The sequence below is a fragment of the Electrophorus electricus genome, chromosome 13 (genome assembly GCF_041902795.1).
Source record: "Electrophorus electricus isolate QZ-2024a chromosome 13, ASM4190279v1, whole genome shotgun sequence".
Classification (NCBI taxonomy): Eukaryota; Metazoa; Chordata; class Actinopteri; order Gymnotiformes; family Gymnotidae; genus Electrophorus; species Electrophorus electricus.
In genome coordinates, this window is record NC_137509.1 from 8,626,495 (window position 1) to 8,650,000 (window position 23,506).

Consider the following 23,506-nt stretch of genomic DNA (forward strand, 5'->3'; position numbering starts at 1 on the left):
CACACACACATGATGTACATCACAATCCATGCAGTTACTGTATGCCCTAATTGATTTGTGTTTGGAAAAGGCACAAAAATGTGGGCAGATCGTTATTCAGTGCATTTGTTAAAGCAAGAATACATTTTGAAAGTTGGTTCTATCAAAACACTCATGTCTTGGCTTAGTGTAGGACGTTGCCCATTGATGGAAGGGGGCGTTCCAAAACCTGAAATGCCCTCATGATAAAGCGCTCTAGCATTGTAACTCTGGCATGCCTGCTACCATGGAAATAAAGAGCCCTTAAAAATATCCTAAAACTATTACGACTATATGGCAGGGGTTTTGTTCATAAGGGATTGTTGCACTATGATGGTTCTGAAAAATGTGCAGTGCAGTGACTTGTGCTAGTGAGTTGTCAGCCTCTCAGAATATGACCTTTGACTCCTGCAGAAAGCCCAAACAGGTATCAGAAGTAGGGTCTCCAGCAGCACTTGCTTCATTCAGCCGAAGTCCCAACCCATGTAAAGTAGCTGGACATCAAAGCTTACCACTGCTTGAGCTACTGACCTACAGGTGGTATATGTGGCTGTGAAGTGTGAAGGCAGAACCAGAGCAACAGTGAGGGCTGGTGGAGGAGACTCACAGTCAAACCTGACCTACTGGGTGACAGGGAGCGGGCAGCTCCATTTGGCAGCCCAAGACATGTGGAGGTGCCTTGTTCGCCACAGTGCCTGGTCCGCTTTGAGGGGTTGGCATTGTAGGATTGTGAGCTGTGTGGGTCGATCACGGAGTGGGACAGTGCACTCAATGACAGACTCAGGGTCATTTAGAGCTGCTTATTTAGTCCAGTGACATGCCATGCAATCCACTGTCTGTTTTGAAACTCAGCACTGTAGAGCAGAAGCAGGGCCGTCTGCTTTCACAGAACCCATGGCACTTTCAAATGCTGATGCATAGTCACTGTTACTATAGAAACAACAGACATTCACACACTCCTAGCCTTGGAATATGGCATGTCTTTTAAAATAGTAACCTAATCAGTGCCTCCTGTATGACAAACCCCTCCTACTCTCACGCCTTCTCTCCATCCTGGTTGAGCCCAGTTATTCTCTGATCAAACAGCAAGCTGGCCAATCAGTTACTCAGTCTGTGGCATGCTAAAGGTCCTGCAGCTTCAGTGAAGGTTCTTACGGTGCCGGGATTGTGCAGTATGGTTCTAGCTTGTCTCCAGCGAGGGCTCACATTGAGGGTGCTTTACCTATTTACTATTAACAGGGGAAAGGTACCTATGTTTTATTAGACAATGGCTCTTTGTCAAGATCAACATACGGGCCAGGCTTGCCGGTGTCGTAATAGACGGAGAATGATTTCCAGATGGTTGTGAAGCTAGTTGAGTGGAGAAGAGGGAAGGGTCTAAATTAGCAGGAAATCAGAGTAAATACAAAGAGCAGAGGGGAAAGGAGTTAGGAGTCAGTCTGAGCTCTCATTAGGTCTTCTGACATTTGGGTGTGATTTGTACCATTTTGTATCATAACAAAGAGCCATATCTTCTATTCGGGTGGCAGTTAGTGACCCCTGAAGTAATATATGTGTCTGGTTTTGTATATCTGGGTTGAGCCTTAACAGTCTCTACTGGGACAGCGTTTTATGTGAAAACAAGCCTAGATAATGTCTAGAGTGGCATCTCTATAGGCTGTGCCTAATAGGGGCTGTCAGCAGTTGCAATGCTGCGCAGTGCTGGCAGGCTTTAGCACTGAGCACAGGAAGTGAGGTGTGAGTGGGCACTAAGAGAACAGGCAGTGCTTCTACTGCAGCTCACACTGAGGTTTAATTCTGCTGGCGTGACGAGGACCGTATGTGTGAAGGCACCCCATGCTCCTGCTCGCCACAGGACTCCCAGCCCCGCCCCTCCTGGACATGGTGCACATACACACACAGCGACAGAGCTTCATGGTCCCTGCTGCTCCTGTTGGTAAACATTTCAGAGACACGTTGCACGACACGGCGACCTCAAAGCCCTTTCCTGTGGAATTCCGCATGGTCTCATATGGCCAGCCTCAGAACTGAAGCTCCTAGCTTCTCCCTGCAGGTGCCTGCAGGTGGGCCATAAACATGCTCCTCTTGCCACTAATTTCCGTTCTCTGGAGCGCCTGGGACCACAGCACATACACAGGCTGCAGTAAAGAAAGGCAGAGAGCCTGCAGTGAAACACTCCTCTTTTTAATCAGGAAATTGAAGCTCGCCGCGTTGTCATCATCTTTGGTTTTCTCCACGGTGTTATCCGAGTGTATGGGTTTGCAAAACGGTAATGCAGTCAGATTGCTCATATAAATCCAGTTTAGTGATTACAGCAATAAGGCCGTGGTGGAGGTGGCAGCAGCAGACTAAGACAGTGTCAGCATTGACTGATCCTGCCAGACTGATGATCCTGGATGCTTTCAGACTGATCCTGGATGCTTTCAGACTGATCCTGAATGCTCTTGGCAAACACAAAAAGTGTAATTGTGTTAGGCTGCGGGAATAAGGTTGTCACGGTAGCTTGAGCTGCTTGCACTGGCAGACGCTACAGCTATCTGGAGAAGCAGCACTGTACTGAACTGCACATGCTGTGAAGACGTGTGTGCTGTTTGGTTTATGTAGAGATATGTCCTTTATGAAAGTGTGTGTGTGTGTGTGTGCTGTACGTGTTTATATATGTCCATGGGGACCAAATGTCCCCACAAGCATAGGAACATTTGACATGTTTGACCTTGTGGAGACCACCTTGTGTACAAATGCTTTTCTTTTCTTACTAAAAATGGTACTTTCATTTGAAGAACTAAAAGAGCCAAACTATTTGCTTTTGGTTTCTGAGGTTAAGGTAAAGGTTAGGCTTATGGGTAAGCACAGCATTAATTAACTACAGTATTCATTATGTCACTGGAAGGTCCCTACAAGAATAGTAAACAAAACTGTGTATGTGAGTAAAATAGAGAGAGGTGCGGTGTGGCACTGCTACTGCAGAATTTGCTGCAGTGTGTATGTAGAGGCGTGTAGCTGATGAGAGAGGGAGAGAAGGATGGAGAGAGCGATGGAGAGAGCTGTACGCAGGAGCTGTAAACTCTTTTAGGCTGCAGAGTGGCCGGAGGAGATAATCAACACATTTTTTGATTGGCACCTCTACTTACTGCACACCGAGCAGTTAATTTGCTTGTGAGTATGTGTGTGTGCCTGTGAGAGTGTTTGTGTCAGGAGAGGTTGCGCGGGGATACGTCTGTGAGCGTATGTGTGCGCGAGTGTGTGTGTTGTCGGACGCGCGGGGCGATGCGGTGGAAACGGAGGAGATCTCCAGGACAGGGAAGGCAGGTGGAGACGAAGAGCTCGGAGTCTTCCTTCTCCACGCCCTTCTTCAGAGGTAACACATTAACATGTGTGTGAGATTTTATGTGAGTAAGATATTTCACATTTCGGTTATTATGATTTGGTAGTGTATGGAAAAGTGTAGGTCAGTACTGTGGTTCGTGAGTGTAAATGAGTGTGTGCAAGTGTTTGTATGTATGTGAGTGTAAATATGTGATTCATAGATTGACTGCTATGCATATAAGAATTTTTTACGTGTCTGTGTGTGTGTGTGTGTGTTGTTTACATTATCTGTATACTGTATACATGCCTTGTTGACTAACATGCACTCAGATTGCAGTGCAGTCTCAGCCTTGGTCATTCTCCACTCAATCCTAACACACTACAAGCTGTTCTCAGTCACAAACACATCCACATATATAAACATCACAATTAAACAGTGTTGCATGCCAAAAATGCACACTGACAGGAACTTGCACAACAAAGAATATAAAAATGTTTTCAACTATGTAATAGTTCAACTATGTAATAGTTTCAACTATGTGAAATTATATGGAGAAATTGTATAATCCTGCATAAATCGCAACTTTTTCTCAAAAGCAATGCACAACGGATTTAAAATCGACAGCACCTTCGGTGACAGGTTTCCGAGCAGGCCAAGATGAGTGTCCAACCTAGCAGAAGAATGTGAGCAGATCACACAACTACGTCTTCGGGAAGAGTTTGGCTCACTTGAGCTTCGTGGCTGCCGTGTTTCTCAGCTGTGAAATGCGGTTTTCGCAGGGCCCGCGTGTCTGCAGTCTGACTCAACATCTGTGCTTCTTTTCATGTCTTCTTTTTTTTGGAGGAAACAATGAAGAAACAGACAGCACAGAAGAATAAGAGGGTGCATTCAGTCGTGCCTTCTGGGCTATGGGCATGGAGTCTCCTCATTTCTACCATCACATGACAACAGCAGTGAAAGGGCACATTTCCTTGAGCAGAACACAGTTTACTGGATTGTGTGTTATTATCGTGTATCTACTACTGGACTGAAAAGGCTCTCAGGTGTTGAAATTTCTAAATAGTTTCCTTCAGAGGCAAGCGTCTCCTTAAATTTATGCAAGATTATTATTTGGTTAGAAAGTGAGTGATGTTACAAGACTGTGCAAATGAAATGATGTTTAAATGTGATTGTGCTGAACTTCATATGTAGAGGTGAGAACCTTTACATAGTTAAATGTTATGGTATTTGAGAGCTATCTAGGGGAGGCGCTAATGTTTCGCTTAATCTATATTTCATGCAGTGTTTATCTTAGAGTTGTCTGATAGTGATCCAGGGGACCAGTCCTGAATGTTCTAACTGGCTTCTTCTTTGATTCTCCCTTGGTTTCTGTGGCTGTAACGGAAGGAAACAGCACTCAGTTAGTGCACATTGGTGTCAGTAACCGAGGTGCCAGTGGTTTTGCTCTCTGGCCACATTGTGACCAGTTGCAGCAACTGCTGCACACAGAAATGTTGGTGTGAGCCACTCTGCTTTTCTGAGACTAGTCTCATGTATAATATGTGTCAGGATTTTTAACTCCTGAATCACACTGAAAAAGGGCAGAATCTGCTGCTACGCAGACGCAAAGGCTTTAGATGTGCCCATCTCACAGAGATCTGCATAGCGTCACTGAATGGTCAGGTCATTTCTTGAAACGCTGCTTGTGGCAAGCGCTGGGATCGTTATGTTCCGCACAGATCTGGCATCACCCAAACACAACTGCCATGTTGTTCTGAGGTAATGAGCTGGCAATGTTTGAGAATATTTGCCCTCCTACCTGGTGCAATTAGCTCATCATTGGCAGATGCACCTCACAAGTCAGCCTGCATTTGTTTGTCTGTGTGCTGTTATTTTCGATGTGGACTGCTGAGAGGACAGTGCTGCATGAGCAGGTTCTACCGGCTCTAGGCCGCATGCTTACTGGACGGATTGGAGTCACGCCATTGGCATGCTGGGACAGCTGCACCACTGTCATTAACATACACATCCATGTTGATTGGCCTGTACCTGCTCTGAAGAATTCCGGTCAGGTATCCAAATGACTAACTGAGGAAATTGAGTATAATCTCATCTGAAGAAAGCAAACAAACTAGTTTAATTTGAGATCATTAGTCTTTGTAGGCGCTTGTTTTGTGGTGGCTCCTATAGAAATGATTACAATACATTAGTATAAAAGTGAGTGAAAATTTAGGTGAGTAAAAGTTAGGAAATTTCCTGTAGTAATAAATATGGAATATTATATGCAATCAGCAGTGAGCGAGTAGTATCTGACTTAGAAGTGAAAGTTCAATTGTTGATTTAGCTCTGTTCCTAATTAGATTTTTGTGATGATCTCACAGCTGTAACCAAACACTCTAAAGCACTTTGTGAGTTTGCCTCTAGGGTGCCGTTCCCCATATGGTGTGACATCATCCTTCTCTTTTCCCTCTAAACCATTTTCAGTAGTCCAAGTTTGGCTCGGTCTGGTTAAATGAGTTAGATAAGAGTGGAATGGTGTACATCATTGTGTTATGAAAACATCTTGTGTTTTCTTCTTTTTTTTTTTTTCTTTTTTTTTTGTTTGTCACGGCCAGCCAGCTCTGGTTCTGTGTTTGATTTGACACTTCCTGCATGTCTTGAAGTGTGAAATATAGAGGGAACTATGAGCTGAGAGGAGGGTGAGGAGCAGCAAAAAAGTGCTGACATGCTTATTCCTCAGGAGAATAACTGAGTGTGGTGCTGTGTGTGTGTGTGTGTGTGTGTGTGTGTGTGTGTGTGTGTGTGTGTGTGTGTCACTCACTGGGGTAAAGGCATTAGTGTGTCCCCCATTGGCCCATAGTGCTCAGCAGATGTTTTCCACTCTTCTCTTATTAGTCTGTAGTCATGTGATCCAAAGTGGAGCAATACATTCGTTCTCTCCTTCTCTCCTTTTCAAAACCTTAGGCATTGCTCTGCTCCATTCTCACTAAAAATAGAGTCCTCTCAGTCAGCTGGTCATCTCAGAGCCTCTGCATTGTTTTTGCTTTGTCATACACCCTTTCCCCACGCTGTCTGTTCAGCAAGGATAGCCACTATGTCTTTTGCCTAAATCTATCTTCAGCTCGCGATGTGCTAGATGTGCCCTCAAGATCAGCTAATGTGCTGGAGTAGGAACTGGGCCTCTCCACAGCCTACAAAGCATTTTAGGTTAGACTGCTGATCTACGACCAATATAATCATCCCAGATCCATGTAATTGTCCTCAGAATTGTATACATTTTCACTGGAGGCATAGAGGGCAAAAGCCAGTTGCCTGAGATTTAAAAAAAAAATTTTTTATTTCAACCCCAGGCCTGCAGGCTCTGGATCTGATCTGATGTGAGTTTTATAGCACATGGCCTCGTTCCAGCAGAATGAGGCCTGTGGAAAACTCTCTGCCTCCCTCAGAGTAGCTCAGGCCCTTCCAGGGGATTTGGGCTGGGCTCAGTGTTGTGGGAACTCAGGGTGTCGGTGGGACGCACACTTCTCCTTAGCTTGTTCTGCTGCAGTGAGTGAGGTCTGTGCTGGAATGCCTCTGCACTGCACATATGGTCTCTTGGATGACTGCGCGCCCTTAGCTTGAATGTTTGTGTCTCGGGGCAAATTGACGCTTCAAGAGCCATGACACGTATGCATCTTTCAGGAGTGCTCATTCACTCCTTTGTGTGTGTGTACATGTGCGTGTGCGCGCGCACGTATCCTCTGTGTTCTGTATCTGTACGATGAGCTCTGCGTTCCTCTTGCCCTTTGTAGCGTGTGTGTTCTGGCGCTGTCTGTCGATCCTGGCACTCGCTCACATCTTGGACGCTGCGGGCCCACATTAGGAGCCTCGCCGCTGACCACACACGCCTCCCTGTACTGCAGAGGGGCCACGGCCCTGCCTGCTCGTGTAACCGCGTGGTAAGAGGCCAGCACGCCTGCCAAGAACTGGGCTGTCCAGCAGAACCTCCTCTTCTGCTGAGGATGTGAGGTATAAGGTGTGCAGTAGGACCATCCTTCAAGCTCTGACTACCAGGTGTGCCATCACTGTGAAGTGGGTTTCATGTATGCCTTGTATGCCTGTTTTGAACAATGCCTCTGAACAAAACACGTCTGTTGTTCATTCCAGCATTATAAATTAAAAAATCTGCAACGGTTTAGTCCTGTTTAGTCCACCAATGAAAAGCTCTGTTATTAATTACAGCTTCGAGAAGCAACGTACTGTTAGAGTCGAGCCGTTTATCTGTATCAGTAATCAGTATTAGTTTTCTCCATTGCAAAATTGTAGTAATGTTGGTTTCAGATGTCATTGGGCACTGGGCTGTAGCTGGGTTTCAGATAAGCCACAGGGCCCTGGGCTGTAGCTGGATTTTAGGGCTGGTGTAGGGAAATGGCAGCTCTGATACAGCTGGTTGGAGTCTGGAATCACCATGTGAGTTTGCAGAACTCATCTCTTCTTAAGGGTGCACACACACACACACACACACACACACACCCCCTTGCTATGCCAGGGAGCTGGCCTTTTGGTCAGGTGCTCAGAGCCCGTGTTTAGCTCCGTGTCAGAGCTGGGTTCGAGTCCCTGGTAGGGTGGCTGGCTTTGGCCTTTGTTGCACGTAGGCATAATCGTTTCTATTTATTCTTTCAATGTGTGTTGAAGTTTTGCTGCTCTTACATGCAATCTCTTATAATGTCCGTTTCCCTGTGTTTATGTATGTCTTATACTTTTGATGTGGAATCTCTCCTTTTTATTTATTGTTTTCTTTTCTTTCTTTCTGTCTTTCTTTCATTCATTTCTTTCTTTCATACCGTAGAAAGGAGCATTGTGGGACAGGGTGCAGCCTATGCCCCAAGGCTAGTCAGTGAGAGAAAGACACCAATGCACACTAAACACATACATGCACACACACACAAACACACACAAGGTTCTTTATGCCATTAGCTGCAGGTCGGGGTGATGTGGTTAGAGTAACATGGAATCAGAGCCGGCAATGTGCTGAATGTGTTTGTGTCACGAGCCTTTAACTTTCACACAGGAATAAGTGCTCCTAATGAACATAATTCAGGCCAGCAGCGAGATTCTGAAGAGTCACTTCCATATAGGAAAGGCTACAGTAATCTGCCTGCTTCGATGAAACTTTGCGCTAGAACTTTGTGGAATGCTGCCCGTCATGCTGTGTTCCAGGGAATTGGCAGCGTAGCTGGTGAAATCAGAGAAGCTACTGACGATACCCACATCAGCACTAGAGACAAACAGTATTGTTCACAGTGATGATGAAGTATGTCATCCAACAGGTAGGACCATACATAAGCCTCACAAATCAAACCATAAACTCTTTCTTTTTTTTCCAAATGTGGACAAATGCACGGCACATCCTCACTCTCCTAAGGGCTGCCGGAGTGTTTCTCCTAGCGTGGGCTGCACGGAGCACGCTCGGCATGGATGCTCAGGTAACAAATGAGAAGGTATCTTCAGAACCCTGCATACGCTTTGGAGAATGGAGGTGATGGACAAGGGGAAAAACCCAAAGAACAGCAGGTCCCTCAAGGGCAGCGGAGAGGTTAAATGAATATATGAGTGATTAGTTTACTGGTGCTGAGTGGAGTTCAGCTAAAGGAGCAGGACTGGAGTAAGAGAGAAGGAGCGATGGAGATAAAGGTAGAGAGAGAGAGAGAGAGAGAGAGAGAGAGAGGCGGATATGGGGAGAGAAAGAGCAGTTGATAGGCTAATTGAGTTTAGAGGGAGTTGTGAGGCGAGATAGTGCTAGCTTTATGTGTCGGAAGACAGACAAGCCCAGTGCTGCTTTGAAAGAGGGCAGCTGGGTGTCTGCACACAGCCCAGCCAAAGAAGGTATCATGGGAAGTGTGTGTGTGTGTGTGTGTGTGTGTACACACGTGTGTGTGCACATATACAGGCTGTGTGTGTGTGTGTGTGTGTGTGTGTGTGTCAGAAAATGCGGAGGCAGTGGCACACATCTTCAGTCTGACACTCCTCCTCTCTCTGTCTTCTAACCTCATACGTCCTTCCTCTTTCAGTCAGTGTGTCGGAGTGTGTGCTGGGTGCTCAGGCACGAGTGTGTGAGAGAGTGTGTGTGTGTCCTGGAACTGCAGTGGTCTCAGGGCCTTGAGTTGGACAGAACCCTGTTAAATGCCTTTGCTCATCTGTGTGCACAGGTGAGTACAAGTATGCCATCTCTCCTGCTTCCTCTGTGTGTGTAACAGTTCTGGGTCTTTCTCATCCCATACCTTAGCACAGGCTAAACACACAGTATTCTTGTAGAAAATAACACGATTTAGCCACAAGACACATTTGTGGTTACAGTCATTTTTGAACTCATTCAAAGTATTATTTTAAAAAAATAAGATAACTTAAAAGCATAAATGATTTTTTTGTTTTTTGTTTTGATTTTGTTGTTGCTGGTACTGAGTTTATATGTAATAACAGCATTTTTTTTGATTGGTAGCTTTAAATATGGTGTGTATTTATTCTAAATGGTGGGCATGACAAGAGTGGATGAAACAGTTCAGTGCATCTGTGTATCAGTCTGTGTTAATACACTAGCAGTAAGGGGGCCACAGGTTTTTATGAGAGAGAGAGAGAGAGAGAGAGAGAGAGAGAGAGAGAGAGAGAGAGAGAGAAAGAATCTTGAGATTTAGCACTTTATCACATTAGCCATTCCTCAAAACATTTTCTTTTTTCTGTTACCCTTCTTTTTAGAACTTATTTAGAGCACCTGTTCAGTTAAGTTGAAAGGCTTAGTCACCTTAACGCGGCTCTTAACGCGGTACCCGGGTCGGTACGCTGCTTGCCAGTCGGTTTTTGGTCGGTGTTGTTTAGGTCCAACGCGATGACGACATACCTCGCTCTAATCTCGTGAGAGCGAGACGGCTGAAGGTTCCAGATCGTGCGACCGCGCGTGCGAAGAGCTGGCGAGAGGCGAGGATGACGGCAGATCTAAAACTTCACTGGCTAGTGTCTCCGCCATCAAATATGTACCCACAAATGGTAGCCAGTTAATACAGCACGCATACTATTAAAATAGTGGATGGAATATTGGCCTTGTTGATGTTATGATCAGATTCAAAATGTAATGTTATATTCCTCAAAGAAATGTTCTATATCTCTATATGTTCTGTGATTCCTGCGGCAGGAAACACTGTCCGGCTAGCAGGTTCTGTGCTCAGCTCCTCGCTCGGTACCAAGGCAAGACACGGATCCTCTCCAGCCATCCTCGGGGCTTCGGGGATCAGTAGTTGTCCCCGAACAGCTACTTTCTGCACATTTCCCACCCCGCCTTCACATGTGAGCAGGGTGTGAGCGTGCAAGGGCCAATCAGGCGAACTAATTATTCAGCGATTACAAAAACTAGGACCGGTTTTGCCGGGTTTGGTTTCAAGTGCCAGGAGAGATTATTAGGAGTTTCTGGAGTTTTTGGCACACCGAAACAATAATTGAAAAATCCTCTTAGTTTTTTAATTTTATTTTTTTAATGTATTCTGTCGCAAGATAATGTCAAATTATTTTCCATGTTTTTATTTATTTATCTATTTCCCCTTACAGGTTATATATATATATATATATATATCTGTAGTTCAGAATAAAGAATGTATGCATTAAAATGTACTGATGTAGCTTTTTGTTCACTATTAGCTGGTATTGTCTGTGTGCAGCTGCTTCCCTCAGCACCATTTGCCACTGTCCTTTTCTATGTCTTTGGTCTTTTAAAGGATAACATTTATCATACATAAAGCTTTCACGGTTTCCACAACTGGAGATCGACCCAATTCAGAGTGTGTATAACAGGAATACAGGGTCACCAGTGTCCTTTCCGCGTTCCCCTTTTTTCTTCCTGTGGATGAGTTGGCGGTGATGCACTACTGCTTGCAGTTTCACAAGTGTCCACTAGGGTGCAGAAGAGCATTGTTTGTTGCAGCCTTGGGCAGAGACTGGGACGTATTTTGCAGACGCAGGTTGTCTCTATTTGGGGATGCTTAATGGACAGATTGCCTTCCTAATGCAAACGCCTCTCAGGCTTGTCTTTCTCACCAGACAGTTTACACACAGGAGAGAAGGTGCAGGCCCAGGGCTCAACCAATACCCTGCTTTAGACTGGAGTGTTCCCTGCTGTTTACATGAGGAGAGAGTGCCTTTACGATGGGTCAACATGAAAGGGGATAGCATATACATTATGTGTGTGTTTATGTCTAATCTACTAATGCCCATCTTTCTGCTCTACTCTACTGATCCCATGAATTATAAGAGTAGAATCTCATTCTGAGCTCCAAAAGTGTGCATGTGTATGTTTGTGTATGCTTTTAAATATGCGTGTGGGTCTTCTCGGTAGCCAAAATATTTACAAGGGGTTGGGGTTGAGCCTAGGACTGCAAATTATGTAAAACTATTCTTTAATGCACTCTAGTGGCAGAGCAGACAAAAGATCTCTCTCTCTCTCTCTCTCTCTCTCTCTCTCTCTCTCTCTCTCGCCTTCTCCCACTCTCTTTTCTCCTCTGTTTGTCTTTCTATCTTCTCTCTCTCTCTGTTAGGGATCAGGCAGGGTTGGCTCTCTTTAGCTTTGACATCAGCCTAAAGAGAGATTGTAGTTAAGTGTGTTTTAAAATCTTTGCATACACTCCCACAGCATCCTTCATGGACAAAACTCACGAGTCCCGACTGGCCGCCTTATACCAGCCCTGCTGTTCCCAGAGGTGCCCAGGACCCTAGGCTGCCTGGAGGTGCACGTGGCCATGGACAGTCGATTGCTGATTCTCTGGTGGTCTGGCATACACTATGGGACTGGAGCTGTGGACGTTGTACTTTTAGAGAGTTAAAAGATGGATGGAGATGGTGGTACTAAAGAGAGGAGATTTGGCTGCACCCTCCTGCCCTGCACTAATCCCCTCAGAAGGCGGAGTGGAGGGCATTCTTTCAGTGGCTTTCTTTATCCCACTCTCACGTTTCCCCCGTTTTCCTGCCTGCTGAGCCATTGAGAGGCTGAGTGAAGGGCCAGGTGGTCTTGCGCTGGGGAAGTGCGCAATGGAACATGGTCCTGACTTGCTTTCAGCCCACCGAGTCAGGTTCCATTTGCCCACCCTTACTAGGCCTCACATATCTGTCAGAACCTTTCCCAGTCAGAGACTGTCTTTGTTTTCTCTCTGAAGTTTAATTCGCTTCCTCTCTCAACTTTATTTTCTGTCATTCTCTGCCATATTATCTGCTTCTTTTTCCTCTCTCTCTCTCTCACACACACACACACACACACACACACACACACACACACACACACACACACACACACACACACACACACACACACACACACACACACACACACACACACATCCTGCTAAGAGTGTGGGCTTCTCTCCTTCTTGCTCTCCCATGTCTCTTTCTCTTTCCTTTATTCTCTCTCTCTCTCTCTCAATTTCTGTCTCTGTATTTTCTCTAACCCCCATATCCTTGGTTATAATAGCCACTCCGTATGTGAGTGTGTTTTAGGTCTGGAAGGAGCTTAGTGGCTGAGGTTTGTGTGTGTGTGTGTGTCTGTGCGCCTGTCTGGCAGTGAGGTCCATGTCAGGGGGTTTGACTTGGTAGCTGAAGTTGATGTCTTTCTACCGTGACGCCTGCTTCTGATTGGCTCATGCCCAACTGTAGAATGGTTCATCTACAATACCAGTTTCTCTCCGATTATCTCGTCATCTTTTCCCCGCGCATCTGTTTCTGGTTAAATATTACTTTCTTTCATCTTACTTTCCCCCCAACTGTTTTGATTTGTCACTGTTTCTTTAAATCCTTCTTCGCATGGTGAAATGTTGAAATAATATTATTCAAGTCTTAGAGCAACAAAGCAGCCGCTCATCCATTATAGCCCTGAAAATGGGCATGAGTGTGGATCCAGGTATGGGAGGGAGCCAGAAGACCAAAAATCACTTTACTGCAAGCAAATAGTGCAAGAAGAACACAGAGCACATGAGCCAGCAGCAGAGCAGCTTTCCTTTGCAGTTTGTGTTTGGACGGTTCATTTTTCTGTTTTGAATTATTTCTTTGTGGTGATTGACCATAAGATGCTTCTCAGCCTCCCATGCCAACACACACACACACACACACACACACACACACACACACACACACACACACACACACACACACACACACACACACAACACAACATAACACAAGACATATAGCAGCAGCCTTCCTTCAATATTTTTGTGAAATGGCTACAAGGATAGTGTGATCATAAAAAGAGAGCGAGATAGTTGGAGGTAGAATAAGGAATGCTCATTCCCACAGGGATTTAAAGTGGGAGGGTCTTTCTCGTTTTCTTCTCCCCTTCCCTGTATTTTTTTTGTTCTCCCTTATAAGCGCACTACTCCCTCCTTTTCACGCTAAGTATCCTGAAAAGTCATACCCCGTTCCTCTGCACCCCTCTCTCCGTGGGACGGGAAAGAGCTCGGATCAGCGCTCCTCTCTCCTTCTCTCGCCTTCTCGCTCTTCTTCCTCACCTTGCTGCTTCTCAGCCTCACCAGGTGTGTTCAGCCCTCGCCGCAGGTGAGTGTCAGCGGCTCGGCAGCTCCTCTCTCTCGACCAGCACCGGCTCTCTTTTCACATTCTGGAATGTTTTTTTTTCTTCTTCTTCTTCTTCTTCTTCTTCTTCTTCTTCTTCTTTTGCAAAACAAAAGTGCAGAAACCTGACTAAGCAGTTGTTTCTGAAGAGGATTCTCTGTCGGTGTTGTTGATGTTTGTGCCATGGCTGCGTGGTTGTGACGCGTGCTGTTTTTTTCCGGAACAGCGTTACATGAATCAGCTGGCTTGCAGATGATACGCGTCTGTTGCTTTGAACAGCAGCAGGATGACTGACGGCTGCCGCGGTGTGAAAGCCAGAGGCGACAGAAATGTCAGTCTGACTCACGGGGTGCTGCTGGTATAATGAAACTTGTTGATGATATCACTATCACTCTCTGTTTCTCTCTGCTTGCACCCCCATCCCTTCTCACGTGTGTGTTTTTTGCATATAATGATGCTTATCTTTCCCTGGATATACTGAAGTTCTGCATTAACCACAGGTCATAGAGTTAAATAATTAGAATAAGGTGTGGTTATAAGGAGGGTTTGATGTGGTCAGCAGGGCAGTCCTTTGCAAATCAGTCATATTTTGGTCATGTTAGACTTGCAACGTGAGAGGTAATATGAATTGAATGAGGTGGAATGTTTGGCTGAGGGCACGTGGCCCTGGCTTTAATGACTTCTTGTCCAAGTGTATGGACCATGGAGGGTGCCTCATGAGGAAGACTCGTAGCGTGTATACTATTCTGACACAGCCATTACTCTGTCCCGCTTCCCATGGGTGCTTGGGCACATGCGCTGCTAGACTACACTGTTTAAGGTAGACGAGCATCTATGATGCACCGTGTGGGAAAGTGTGTGTGCTTGTCCATGTGTGCGTACCACACTAATGACCCCACTGGGGGTCCAGTTTCAAAAAGGAGGTCTAATTACTACCATAGCAACAGAGTTATGTGACTGTAGCTAACATGTTGTTCTTGGTCACACACTGTTACCAGGCCTAATTACTACCATAGCAACAGTTATGTGACTGTAGCTAACATGTTCTTCGTGGACACACACTGTTACCAGAACATTAAGTGGGTTCACAATCCATTAGGCATTCTTCAAGAAACTCACCACTAATGGTCATATAATTAGTGAAATTTAATAAAAGTTCAGAAGGCCATTTTTAGCAAAAACAATGTCATTATCTTGGGAGCAGAACATTACTGAACCTCTACTGTGAAGATATAACAGAAACAGACCAGGAGTATTAATGAACTTTTGGCCTCTCTATCATTAGTGCACAGCTGCTCTGGGGACTGGCGGAGCACAGAGGTAGAGTAGACATATGGGCATATCTGGAACTATCAGTGCAAGATGATTAACATGCATGTCCACATGTGCACACAGACACGCTCTGTCCAGATCCCTTGGATTCAACTAATATGTGGCAGAGGTTCAGAAGTGATGGATTCTTTGGATAAATCTGCTGCGTGTGTGTGTGTGTGTGTGTGTGTGTGTGTGTGTGTGTGTGTGTGTGTGTGAGAGAGAGAGAGAGAGAGAATATGCACACTGAAGATCACAGATGACAGACAGCAGTGTAATTGCTGGCCCATGGTTTATCTAACTGTATCTAACTGGATGGGTGTGTATGTGTATTTAAAAGATTGGAAACTCTTGGAAATTCCTTATGTATAGCATTGCCTTATGTAGGTGTATATTTAATATTAGGACACATGCAGAGGGGTGATCAGATCATGAAACCTTGGAAGACAGCTTTGTTCGACAGCATTCAGAGCTGATCCACATTGATTCAGAGATAACCTACCACTCAAAATATGTAAACATTTTGTAAATCAGCTCATTGATTAAGGAATGTAACTCCCAGCCAGCTCAATGTATGGAGCGCTGAAGCATCTGTTTATCCATTTTCTTAAGTGAATTATTCCTGGTTTTCCAAAGTGATGCTTTTGATGCTGTATGAGAGCCTGCTGTCTGGTCACCAGGCCTAATGCCTCTGCAAAAACCTCCCTGCTCCACCAGCAATGCTGTGCTCTTACATGGACTACAAAGAACCGCCCAGTTTAGCTGGAATTACTGTGCTGTAATTCCACTGATGCACGTCCGACTGGGAATGACAAACACAGAGAGTTTGATTGAATAAAAACAGTCTAGTGAATGGCATAAATAAAGGAATTGTTGCATAAAATGAGATTACACACACACACACAGAGAGAGAGAGAGAGAGAGAGAGAGAGAGAGAGAGAGAGAGAGAGAGAGAGAGAGCTGCTGGAAAAGAAAGGCAGAATGCTGCTGGAAAGAGAATACTGCTGGAAAAGAAAGGCAGAATGCTGCTGGAAAGAGAATACTGCTGGAAAAGAAAGGCAGAATGCTGCTGGAAAAGTAGGGGCAGTCCCAGGTCATAATCATTCTGCATCCCACTGCTCCAACCATATGGCCAGGTTGATCTGAGGAGTCACAGAACCCACAGTAAAGCACTGAATAAACACACTCCTTTTGTTTATATTCCTGTGCTTTTTAATTTAGATTTCTCGTCATTGTCTCTTTGACAGTATCTCACCTTTGTGGCTGTGCAGACTAGCACTAAACTATTGCCATTGAGGTGTTTAGAGAAGCATGTGCACATCTTAAGGTCTGTCAGACGGCGGTGAAGGGGCTCGTCGGAATGAGTGGGTTAAAGGCGCTAGCTGGAACCCTGACTGATGTGCTGCTGTTTGGCTGCTGTTTCCGTCTGGCACTGAATGGGAGGAAGAGCACCCAGCTGATGCAGGCCAGGCTCCTGAGCTCCTGAGCTCCTGAGCTCCTGAGCTCCTGAGCGCCTGAGCTCCTGAACTCCTGAGCTCCTGAGCTCCTGAACTCCTGGACCCCTGAGCTCCTGAACTCCTGAACTCCTGAGCTCCTGAGCTCCTGAACCCCTGAGCTCCTGAACTCCTGAGCTCCTGAACTCCTGAGCTCCTGAACTCCTGAGCTCCTGAACTCCTGGACCCCTGAGCTCCTGAACTCCTGGACCCCTGAGCTCCTGAACTCCTGAGCTCCTGAGCTCCTGAACCCCTGAGCTCCTGAACTCCTGAGCTCCTGAACTCCTGAGCTCCTGAACTCCTGAACCCCTGAGCTCCTGAACTCCTGAGCTCCTGAGCTCCTGAACCCCTGAGCTCCTGAACTCCTGAATGCCTGAGCTCCTGAACCCCTGAGCTCCTGAACTCCTGAACTCCTCTGTTCCACTCCTCTATTCCGCTCCTCTGTTCTTCAGAGTAGGCACGTTGGAAACATTGTGTAAGTTCTTGCAAAGTGGCTGACAAAGCAGGAGAGGGGTTGGGATAGAGCAGGGAGGTGGAGCAATGAGGTGGAGCTGGGGTGTTGTTAGGGAGGTGGAGCTGGGGTGTTGTTAGGGAGGTGGAGCTGGGGTGTTGCAGGGAGGTGGAGCTGGGGTGTTGTTAGGGAGGTGTAGCTGGGGTGGTGTAGGTAGGTGGAGTTGGGGTGGTGTAGGGAGGTTGTTCTAAGCACTTTGTTGTTGTCTGCTGGGAAAAAAAGGAAGACAGGCCATCTCAGAACATTCCCTTTCTCCCACACTTGATTGGAAAGTCCAGGATCCTTGCAGCTGTAAGGCCAGCTGCTGCAAACTGTGTGTTATTGAGTTTCTGTTAGTGGATGTACTGGGGTGCTGAAGGGCTGGAGGGAGGGAATGAAGGATAGCTCCCTTGTAGATTGTGCCATGACCTGCAAAAGACAGCTGTCACTGCTGGAGGCTCACATTGATCAACCCTGAGTTAGTATGTGTGTGGGGGGTGTCAGACACACACGGACACGCACAAACACTGATGTGCCCACTCGTCATGCGTTTCCCCTTTGCCTGCTGTCCTGTAAGATCCTGCTTGTTTCCAGATAACAGCTGAATATTGGCTTTGCCAGCAATTATTGATGTATGTTCCAGCCTTGCCACTGACAACACACCACTGGCATCCCAGAAAAAGAAACTGATGATGAGTGCCTGGAGTTTTCCACTTCCATTATACGTGATTGCCTTTCTTCAGCTCCTTCCCAATGAGCACTGCAGACTTCCAGTGTGGTGTCTTTACCAATATGTTCATCTCCACATGTACTCTTTTTGTTTTGCTGTACGTCTCAGACAAATATGATTACTTCATACAATAGCACTGAATAAAGTGTGTGTGTGTGTGTGTGTGTGTGTGTGTGTGTGTGTGTGTGTGTGTGTGTGTGTGTGTGTGTGTGTGTATGCATAGAGGTCAGAATTTATATGAGAGTACAAACTTAGCCTCTGGTGATATCTTCTCTACTCCCTGTATGGGTATGCTTGCATGTCCACATGGGCACATGTGAGACATGGGCATATGTGAGACTCATTTGTCATGTGGTATATACACGTTTATCTGTACTATTAACATATTTGCTGAAGTGATGTCATCTAGTGTTTATTTACTATAACAGGATTCAAGCCAAACAATGGCTGGAGAGTCTCTGTATGAGCAGGCATTCTCCGGTGGAACTGGAATAAGCTTGTTGTTTCATGAAATATGCATATATATGTATATTTGTGGTTGAAAAGGAGAGAGAGAGTGTGTGTGTGTGGGTGTGTGTGTGGTTGATGGACACTCTCAGGCAGGCTGTGCTCTGTGAAGTGTGTACTGTGCTGATTGATAACAGGGCATGCTGTTGCTGCTGTGCGCATGTGTGTGCGTGCGCGTGTGCGTGCGCGTGTGCGTGCGTGCGTGCGTGTGTGTGTATTGTAAAGTGCAAGTCTGCTCAAGGCATGGGGTTTGTGAAAGACTTTAAAACATGGATAGGATTAATAATGAATTGAGTTGCCTGACATCCTTAAACTTGCATGTAATTCAGTTCTAAACATGTACTTAAAGGGGCTGTAACTATCATTGTGTCAGATGTGTATGTGGTGTCTGTGTGTATGTATATGGGTGTGCTTGGGTGCCTGTAGGGGGGCACGTGATGTTTACCAGACAGATGTGTGTGATGAATTGATAATGCAGAGGGGGCTGTTGTGGTTCAGAATGCTAAGCTCCAGTCTGCGCTAAAGGGAGGAACCTGCCCTCTCCACTGCAGTGTGCGTGTGTGCAGACGTGTGTGTATGTGTGTCCACTGCTAACCGCCAGCCTGGACAACCTCTCTTACGCTGAGCCTGGGATCATAACAAGCTTACACACTCTTTTATTATCCCATGGTATGTATCACTCTTTTCCTCTTCCCTTCCTTTGCTGCTGAGAATCCTGTATGAGCCACATTCACTCGTCCTGGGAGGTGTGTTTATGATTGTGGCAGGGAGTGAATGATAGATGAGCACCGGTGCTGCCTTCCCCTTACAGCACCCCTCTCTCTCTCTCTCTCTCTCTCTCTCTCTTTCTCTCTTTGGAAGCCCGCCCCATTTTCCTCTCTCCTCCCTCTCTCCGTCTGTCCTTTCCTCACCTTAATTCTCACTCTGCCTTTTTCTGCCCATCGTTTTGCTTTCTCTCTCTATCCCGCTGACCTCCCCCATCCTCCTCGTCCACTCGTGGTAATCTGCTCCAGCTCTCTGGCTTCTCTGATTCTCATTTTTCTCTCTCTGTTTCTCCTTCCCACTCTCTGCCTTCATCTGCTGCGTCTCTTCACTCCCTATCCTATCCTATCTTTCCTTTCATTGTACCCCTCCCTCTCTTATAATCTCTCTCTCTCACTCTCTCTCTCCAGCTGCAGTTGCTCCTCCTCTCCTTGAGAAGCACTCAATACTGATAAACCTGCTCCCTTTTTCTCTCCCCTGCTCTCTCTGTGCCTCACACATCTCTCTGTATTCTGCTCACCTCCTTTTCCTCTCTAACTCTCTCTCTCTCTCTCTCTCGCTCTCTCTCTCTCTCTCTCTCTCTCTCTAACTCTCTCTCTCTCTCTCTAACTCTCTCTCTCTCTCTTTCTCTCTCTCTGATACACAACCCATTCTATACATTGAGTCCTCTCTGGCTCTCAATGAAGTGAACACAGAGCTCCATCTCTCACTCGCTGGAATTAAAAAGAGAGAGCTAAACCAACGCTCTCTCCTCTCTCGCTCACTCTGTCACACACTCACAAACAGACACGCACACACCACCGTTCACATAAACAAACGCACTCCTGGCTCGCCAACCTCTCTGCTCCAAGCGTGCGCACACAGAGCTGCACTCTCATACTCACACACGTGTGCACGCACACACTTGCTGCCTGTCACTCATTGTCAGATCGCTGGGGTGCGAGCGTGGGATGAGGTGATGTTTTGGGACAGGAAACAAGGAACTATGGGCAATTCCCAACGCCTGGCCAAGGGGAGGCACAAAACCAAGGGGGCAACAGGTACAGCACACACACACACACACACACACATGCACACACACTCATGCACACATGTACTCACACTATGGCACATACACATACACGCAGAAACACCTGTCATGTGTATAACATATACATATGTACATACGTATGACATATTTTCAAAGGTTTTATACATCCATACACACAGAGTCACCCTGGGCGGGCTGCATGGTAACAGCATTCATTTGCTTCGGTTCCTGCTTCCCTTATCATTGTTTGGGAGCATGAGTGCATGTGTGTGTCATGAGCGTATGTGCACGCATGTGCATGTGTGAGTGTGATGATCTCAGAGGTTCGTGTCAGTGCCAAGTTGCGTGTGGCAGAGCAACACTGCACTTGTTCAGCTGTCTAGTGCCTAAGTGGTTCGGGCTACTACAGTGGGATGTAAATATGCCCAGTCTTGAGGAAGGTGGGAAATGGGGAGAAGGGTGGAATGGAGGGAAAAAATCCGGAGAAAGGGGCGACAGGCTCGAGAAGATGAGCAACTGCGAGAGGGTAGAAAGGAAGGGATCAAACTACTACTTATCTGGGAATGCAGGCATATCGGAAAGAATGCACAAATATTGGAAGATAATCACGCCCATGCATGCATGCGCACACACATGCATGCAGATTTATGCTCTAATAAAACCGTTAAGAGTACTGTTCTGCCAGACATTTACAGTGGGTCACCTCTATTTTCCTGAGTGGGTAGTGTGTGTGTGCTCGCACGTGTGTGTGCTCGCGCGCGCGCGCGTGTGTGTGTGTGTGTGTGTGTGTGTGTGTGTGTGTGTGTGTGTGCGCTTCTCTCAGTAAATGCTTTCTCTGTGTCTGCATGGCTGGCTCGTGTGTCTGATGACAGTGTGTTTGGTCAGACGTTTCTGTGCTACTGCACCTCTGTGTGTCAGAGAAGCCTGTGTTGGCAGGGAGACTGCAGTGCTGGGCTCTTCTGTGTCCAGCGGTGCTGTGTGGTGACTAGTGTTAGACATCTGTAGTCTGCTACATGGCTCATGGGGATTAAGCTCGAGCTTTGTGTATGAACAGGAGTTGACCCTCTCCTGAAATATAAACGGTATATAAATGTATAGCACTTGTGTGTGTGTGTTTGGGGATGGACGCAGTAAGGAACTGCTGTGCACACACACTCCTCTTCATGCCCACTCAAATTTTCATTCATGTTTTTCTCTCACCTATGACATCATTCTACCAGTGAAGAACCATACCTCTGCAGAGAGAGAGAGAGCTCTGTGTTGCTGTGTGTGACTGGGACACTGTTGTCATGGAGATGGACAGGTGGTAAAGCCAGTCAATTGAAAGCCTGTTCACTGTTTGTCACTGTGTATGTATGCACTTCTGTGTGTGTGTGTGTGTGTCTTTATGTGTATTTTCACAGTGATGTCAGTGTCAGTCAGTGTTCTCGTGACCCCAGTGCTATTTTAGGCTGCTTTTTTTAGTCTCTAAGAAATGTATATTTAATAGAAGTCAAATATTTGTATATAATTTTGCTTAGCTATAAATACAACCTTAAAATGCACTGACACCTTTTTTTTTTAAATATAAAACACAAAATATACATTAGCTTATGTAGACTATGCAAAAAATATTACTGCACATCACAATAACATTTTTGTGTCATTAAAAAAAACCTGTGTGAAAAACAAAAATTTGTTGTATCAAATGCCAATTTGTGGGTGTCAAAATGATAAAATTGGTTTGGGTAAACAGGACTGCCTGTTTTACAGTAGTGCCAGACATCTTGCATAGTTAAAAATACCACCTTAAAAAGTTACAGTGCAGTTTGTGTGTGTGTGTGTGTGTGTGTGTGTGTGTGTGTGTGTGTGTACCTGTAAGCTTGGTAGCCTTGGGCACTGGGTCTCACACCAGTGTGATTCTTAGCTGCACAACTGTGAATATGTGCATGTGCGTGTGAGTGTGCACACGTGCACATGTCTGCAGCACACTGGCCAATGGCGGTACTCTAGTTTGCCATCTCAGTCAGTGCTGGCATGCGGAGAGCACTCTGAGTCACGCAGGCTTTTTGGTGACTGGCCTGCTGCAGCCTTTAGCCAGCTGAGTGGCTGCACTTGTGGTGTTTTGATGCTTGTGTTTTGATGCTTGTGTTTAGCCACCTCCTGGTGGCTCTTGAACGTCTGGGAGGGACAGAGGAGGATTCTGGGGCTTGTACTACCCTGGCTGGCTGGCTGGCTGTCACCTCCAGCCACACAGGAAAGAGGAGTGCTGACAATTAAGCAGTCAGGGGTCAGAACAGGCAGAGCTCACATATCCTGCCTTTTACTTTCCCAGACCAGAGGAAGCAAAGCCAGACCCCCTCCCTGCCACTCTCTCTCTTTCTCTCCATCACTCTCTCACTCCTTCTCCTAGCCGAGTTTCCTTTTGTTTTCTAGGCTGTTCTGAAGAGTCTTGGTCTCTAACGTCTCCAAGGCTCTTTCTCTCTCTCTCTCTCCTCTCCATCTGTCTATTTCTCTCTTTCTTTCCCTCTCAGTCGCTCCCTCTCTTTCTCTCTCCCTTCTCCATCTCTCTCTCTCTTTCCTCTGACCCTCCCTCACTGCTGCTTTATTTTCTTGCTCCAGTCCTAACTTGCACTTGCAGATTTATGCCGCCACATTTGTCTCCCGTCTCTCATTCTCACTTTCACTCACTCACTCTCCCCCCTCCCTCTCTCTCTCTCTCTCTCTCTCTCTCTCGCTCTCTCTCACTCAATCTCTCTCTTTTTCTCTCCATTTCTCTATCTCTCTTTTTCTCCCCCTCTCTCCCGTGGATATTGTCATGGAGAAGCTAGACATCTTCAGGTCCCGGGCAGGTAGGCTCAGCTCTTCCACTACTCACCGGAGGGCCTGTTTGGCTGCTGCTTCTTGCGCTTTTTCGCCTCTGCATCAGACTGAGTCCCACTGTATAAGTGATATGGGTGGCTTGATGTTCAGAGCACAGATAGCAGTGACGCAGATAAGTTCTGTCTGAATCAGGAGAGCTGTGAAGACTGTAAAGAGATGGGAACCCTTTGGACTTGCTAAACAGTTCTATATGTTGTGCAGGAAGCACCATCTGGTTTCCTTCCTAAGATATGTGAGACTATGCACCAGTCTGTTGTGATTAAATGATGTATATATACATCATTTATAGCACGAATACGCTGATTGTTTGCTTACAGTGATTTCAGACTCTGTTGCACCAACACAGTGCACGATAACAAGTTGAGTTAGAAGTGCTGCTGAGTTAGAAGTGCTGTATTCTCACGTGTGAGTGTTGTGCAGTTTTGTAAGGATGTTCTTT

The 23,506-nt window shown here is 46.1% G+C and overlaps 1 protein-coding gene across 6 annotated transcripts in view; it reads left to right on the forward strand.

Moving 5' to 3' along the window:
* nhsl2 (NHS-like 2) overlaps positions 1-23,506 on the forward strand; it is a 51,637-nt gene that overhangs the window by 4,190 nt on the left and 23,941 nt on the right. The window contains exon 1 of one of the 6 annotated variants that reach the window (XM_027008713.3): positions 24-3,376. The exons of 3 other annotated variants lie outside the window; for them this stretch is intronic. In XM_027008713.3, the coding sequence (XP_026864514.2) occupies positions 3,286-3,376 (91 nt within the window). In that variant the 5' untranslated portion in view covers positions 24-3,285. Of the gene's footprint in view, positions 1-23; positions 3,377-17,366; positions 20,216-21,046; positions 23,037-23,506 lie in introns of those variants that run through there. 2 more of the 6 variants (XM_081694422.1, XM_027008714.3) reach the window with 2 other exon arrangements.